Here is a 5580-nt window from a genome sequence, read left to right as displayed (position 1 = left end):
TGTTGTGGTTTTTGAGGTGTGATTTTTTGTTTGATTATTATTTGCTGATACGTTAAGGGTTCATTTTATTGTGCAGTGTTGTATTTGAAACAGATTATTGACTATTGCATTAAGCCGCTTATTTTTAGTCATATTTTTCATTATGATTTGCATTGGATCAGATTGTTTATAGGACGTGTGATCTTTGTTGCATATTTTATCATTTCTATGGCTTGTAAACTGCCTTGTGTGTAACAATGTACAGATAAAAAGGAAGTTTCTGTTCTGCTGCAAAGTTTTACTGGGTAGCCCTGGGGCAAGTCACCCTCTCCGCCTAATCCCTCTCACAGGGTTTTGTGTGAGGATAAAACAGGACCTTTGAGCGCCTTTCTAATGAAAGGCAAGCAATGGAGAATTGGCTTACCAGCTTTTTCTTTGCTCGTTGCCTTCTTGCCGGTGCTTTTGGCTGACTCTGAGCTCTCCCGCCCCTCAGCGCACAGGCTTGGTGCCGATTCACTGGAATGGGGAATGTCACTGGAAGACCTCTTGTTGCGACGGCAGAAGGTGGAAACCAAGAGTGCAGGAGAAGGCTCTGTGCCTGTAGCAGAGAGGGGAGAGTTAGAAATATCAAGGACAGATACAGGTGAAAACTCTCTAAGGGTGCCTCCTGAATTCATAGGTTGGTGGCCCATCTGGATTTGCCTCTCATACTTTCTCCTGTGGCAATATTCATCTCCCGCTCTTCATGGTCATGTGCAGGCTAGCAAGATCCCAGAAAGATCCTGCGCCCAGAAAGCGCCGGACGTTCTTGGATGCTCAAAGGGAATGGCCACTGTGCCCAGAGCTGCAGGGAGCTTTATAACCAACCCAGCACAAGGTGCAGTGAAGCTGCACCCAAGGCACAGACTGCAGCAAGGAAATTGCTCCTTAGCAAAAGCCCCAACATGGATGAGGCTCTGCATTACAACCTCTGCAGGTTTGGATCTGCCGAGGCAAAACAAAACACAGAAGCACGTCAGGTACAACTGACCCTGCATTCCTCCCATCCAAGGATGCTTACACTGGATTTTGAAATCGGGTGGCAACATGCGGATATTAGACACTGCAATGTGGCCTGTGTCCCCATCGTCAAATTCTACCAGCACCGAGTCGGCGTCATCCTCTTCATCGCTTGAGGAACCTGTGGGACAGAATCTGTGTTAACTTTGGGGACAGACAAACCCATGCACACATTTCAAGCCAGCTCTCCACCATTTTCTGGACCAGGGACCTGGTTGCTCGCTGCATGCTTGACTCTTCCCCACCTTGGGGTCTCTATTGGCCAGCCCCTCTCACCTCGAATGACATTCCCTGGGTAGAGACAGCGGGACTTCTGGCTCCAGTAAGCACATACTCTTGTGCCAGGTGGGAGACTGTGACTTGACTGTGGCCGCACATCCAGAACCTGGGAAGAAACAAAAGGTCCTGGTTGGCAGGTGCTCTTAGCAAGGAACTGCTGCTGCCACTACTGCCTAGCCAAGGGCAATGCTTCACGTTGTATATAATAAAGTGACTGTCAAGGAGAAGATGGAACAGGCTTGGCAGAACTGGGTGTGTGGTGAGGCTCTAGTATTCAGGCACCAGCATTCCATGCCTTGCATGGCTATCTGCTCATCTGCCATGGTCTCCACTCACGTTCTCTTTCCTCGCATTCTGCCTAGACACCACTGAATGCTGCCCTTTTCCTCCAACTTTTACAAAGCTCCTTACTTTCCAAACACTCCAAAGATTTGGTTTGGAAAAACCAAAGTTGCTAACGGCAGACAAACCACAGAATCAGTAACTGGGCATATTATTGATTTGATTAGCACAGTTTATTAACACTGAGCTGATGTTTCCTTAGTGTCAGAACTGCTTGGATTCTAAAAGTCTGCACCAAGTGTGATGAAGATGTCTTAGTACAACACAAGCATCAGCTAAGGCTGTCTCCTCACTGGGGGATGGGAGTACAGCACTATCAAAATGAACAGCAGCTTTTCATACATCCTGTTGGGCACTGTGATGCGCAGCTGGGAAGAAAGGGAGGTATCCTGTCCCCCAGAGCATTTGAAAGCAAGAAGCCAGGTGTGGCTACAAACTCTATGCAAGCCTTCCAATACCGGTTGGTGGAAGATCAACACTGAAGCTAGGCTGACCATGACAAATCCTGTGCACTGTGCAAGTGCATCTAATCCCTCCCAGTTAGCATTGTGTTGTCTTTATAGATCGCCTTTTGGCCCTAAAGTCCCCAAAGCAATGAAAAGAATCATGTAGACATGCCCTTGCCTGAATGCATCTTGCCCTTCGCCCTACAACCACACTATCTCAGGCCCTGGTACCCAGAAGACATGCACCTCCTGAGTGTACCTTGCTTGCCTCAGCAAAAATGCTTCTCTCCAGCGTGCTGTGCCAGCTTGCGCTTTGCACATTGGCACAGGGGAGCGGCACTCTCTGCTCCCTGCCTCACAGGTAAATCCCAGATTCATGAATGCACCACTTGCTGTTGCTCCCAGTTGCATTCGCAGCCCAGCTTCTCCGCCCCCAATTGCCTAAGCAGGCCTGATTAATCCCAGGCCATGATCTGCAGGGACTCACCGCCTCCTGCAGCAGCTGCTCCTGGGAATAGATCCTCTGCCGGTTCCCTCGCTCTCCCTCAATGACGATGCTGTAGCTACGGGAGGGACAAATCAATGGCAGAGATTTATACAGCTGGAGATGTGAAAGGCTGGAAAAGAACTCGGCTTGGCTCATTTTGACAAGATGTGAAATGGGACATTCAATCCTCAGTTTGCGGGGGAGGGAACAGAGCGCTTGCCTTTTGGCCCAGCTCAGTGCAGTTGGGAACGCATGATGTTCGCTGCTCGGTCCACAGGTTCATATGAGTAGGAGGTGAAGAGCACTTAGTGCTCAATTTGGGGACAGAAAGGGTGCTAAAAGCTTGGTTCAGGAATAGCGGAAAAACATGCCACAGGGGTAAATAGCGCAACCCAATAGTATAATTACTCAGAAGTAAGTCTCACCTCTGTGAGGCTTACTTACAGGTAAGGAAACACAGGAGTGGCAGGCCAGTGCTTTTATGGAGCACATTTTAAAATTAGCTATTTTAATGCAGGGCAGATGGCTATTACTCTTATTCTGCAGACAGGTAAAAGCTTACCCAAGACCATACCAGAAACTTATGATAGAAGGGGCCTCTGAACTTTCACATCCATCTTTTCTCTGCACCACAGAGGCTACGGTGTGCTTTTTGTTCAGAGCAGCAGGGCAGGTAGGCAGAGGGAAAGCATTGGCTTTGAATTGCCAGGTATTAGGATGGAGATCACCTGCCACTCTGTTTGCGGGTGAGGAAGATAGGGCCACGATATTGAATTTTGAGGTCATGTGAACATTGTAGCATGTTGCCTTGGGCGAGGGTGGTGGTATTACTTTAAAACAGAGATGGGGAAACTTGTAGTCCAGCAACATCTGGAGGGCCAGGACACCTATCATCTCTGACTACTGGCTAAGCTGGTTTGGTCTCATGGAGCGGCAGTCCCATAACATCTGTAAGGCCATGGTTTCCCCATCCCTCCCTTTAAAGCAGCGTTTCCCCAAACTTGGGTCTCCAGCTGTTTTTGGACTACAACTCCCATCATCCCTAGCAAGACCAGTGTTCAGGGATGATGGGAATTGTAGTCCAAAAACAGCTGTAAACCCAAGTTTGGGAAACCCTGCTTTAAGGGGACTGCAACTGTCTGCAGGCACAAAGGAGAAAGGAAGCCCCGGAGAGTAGAGGAAAGGAACTGCCTGCCCCCTTAAATATCGCTGTGCTGCCATTTGATCTTTGCAAGAAACGCCAACCCCTCTCTCCTTGCATCTCTTGCCCATGTTTGTGCCTGGAAAAATGGGGGTTCTTACATGTCTGGTGGCTGCAAACTCTTCACACTCCCGGCGTAGAGCAGGCTGTCCTCTTTGGGAATGAGCACGCGCAGTCCATCCTGGAGATCCTCCTTGTGAATGGTGCATGACTGGGCTGCAGCCAAACAAGGCAGAGCAAGGCATGAATCCACAGCTCACACTGCTCCCCCATTCCTTTAAACCAGCATACTTCTCAACTATATATATATATAGTTTGGAATCTGCCTCCAGGATATGACAAAAGCTATTATTAAAAGGAATATCCAGCTGGCCAGCAAGCACCTTCGTTTAGGACATGCAGCTCTTAAGACTGCATCTCTTGCAGCGAGTACACAACAGAGGGTGGGCTTGCACACTCGTTAACAAACTTCAAGACCGCAGCTCTTGGGGGATGTTTCCCCAGCTTCGTCCACATGTGGAGACTGGAGCAGAGCCAAGAAATGCACCCGGTGGTGTGGTCTCCAATACAAGGCATCATCCCAGAGCTGCTCAGCAGAATCCTTTCTGCACCTCCCAGCAACCCACTGCAGCAGTCTTGCTCTGCACCCCTGTCTACCCAGTCTCAGATTTCGCTTCAGCAGCAGCTTATGGACCACCACCACCACCCTCCATCTCGAATACTTTCCCCTCCTTTCGTCTGCCTTTGCTCTTGTCCAATGATCTGTGTGGTTCACACACATGCAGAGAGAGAGAGACTCTACTGGCCCCTGCTCCCACCCCCAACAACTGAATGCTAAACTGTGAGGGAGCGCCAAAACTCACCGGGGGTCATGTCTTGCTCCGTACCAGTGGGGGGCATCTCCTCCTCTTCAGAGAAGCTGCTGTTATCATCAAACTCAAAGTGATCCTCAATGGCAAAGCTCTCCATCAGCCGGCTGACCGCCCGGCCTTTGCACTGCAAAAGCCAAAGAGAAAATGTATCGCACGTGACAAACTGTGTCTTTGCCCAAGGTGCGAAGGGTCTCCTAAATCCCGAATCAATAGTGAAACCTCTGCACCACCCTGACCTTTGCTAGATGGGGCCATTTCCCACTGGATGAATTCTCAGGGCAGCCAGAGGAGTTCCCACCCAGCAAATACCCTGACAGTAGCAAGGCAGATCTGAGCCATCAGCTCCTCCTTGGAAGAAAATGGCGGTGGCCATAGGACCCTTAGGAGGGGGCAAGTGGTGCTGACCTACCCATGCCCTGCATTGCAGGAGGAGGCGGCCGTTTCCTACCTGCTTGCTGACCACCTTGTTCTTGACCTTGGCCAGCTTCTTGCCTTTGCTGAGGATGGCCTTGGCATTGCGGGGAGAGAGCGCCAGTGCCCCATTCTTTCTCTGCCAAGAGGGAGGGGAAAATGGGGTTAGGGGAAAGGCTGGCCAACACAAATCTCCGGGCAAAGAAGCAGTACTCTACAGAGTACCTACCCTGACACGAATGGCTGTAAAGACTCACCCACTTTCTCTTTTTTTAAAAAAATAATTTTATTCATTTAAAAAATTCAATGACATTTCTAGTTTAACAATATCTTCAACTTTACCTCCATGGTTCCCCCAAAATTTCAATTTAGGCTGCATATCGTTATCTTTTACCTTTGCCTTATCACAAAAGAAAAACAGAAAGTTCACCCCCACTGCTGCCCTTATTCAAATCCTACTTACACGAGTTTTTAAGTATCCTGCAAACATTTCCCAATCTTCTT

At 49.1% G+C, this 5580-nt stretch overlaps 1 protein-coding gene across 12 annotated transcripts in view; it reads right to left on the bottom strand.

Moving 5' to 3' along the window:
* BAHCC1 (BAH domain and coiled-coil containing 1) overlaps positions 1-5580 on the bottom strand; it is a 128767-nt gene that overhangs the window by 5935 nt on the left and 117252 nt on the right. For 11 of the 12 annotated variants that reach the window (XR_008328762.1, XM_053375477.1, XM_053375476.1 and 8 more), the window contains 7 exons: positions 5114-5215; positions 4657-4789; positions 3895-4009; positions 2593-2668; positions 1315-1423; positions 1040-1159; positions 404-577 (listed from right to left, as the gene is read on the bottom strand). Coding sequence is in view for 11 of the 12 variants with exons in the window: in XM_053375477.1 (XP_053231452.1) it covers positions 404-577; positions 1040-1159; positions 1315-1423; positions 2593-2668; positions 3895-4009; positions 4657-4789; positions 5114-5215 (829 nt within the window). In the remaining variant the exon portion in view is untranslated. The remainder of the gene's footprint in view (positions 1-403; positions 578-1039; positions 1160-1314; positions 1424-2592; positions 2669-3894; positions 4010-4656; positions 4790-5113; positions 5216-5580) is intronic. The other variant, XM_053375481.1, reaches the window with a different exon arrangement.

The sequence above is a fragment of the Podarcis raffonei genome, chromosome 2, assembly GCF_027172205.1.
Source record: "Podarcis raffonei isolate rPodRaf1 chromosome 2, rPodRaf1.pri, whole genome shotgun sequence".
In the NCBI taxonomy this organism is placed as follows: domain Eukaryota; kingdom Metazoa; phylum Chordata; class Lepidosauria; order Squamata; family Lacertidae; genus Podarcis; species Podarcis raffonei.
This window is presented reverse-complemented; position numbering and strand designations above follow the sequence as displayed.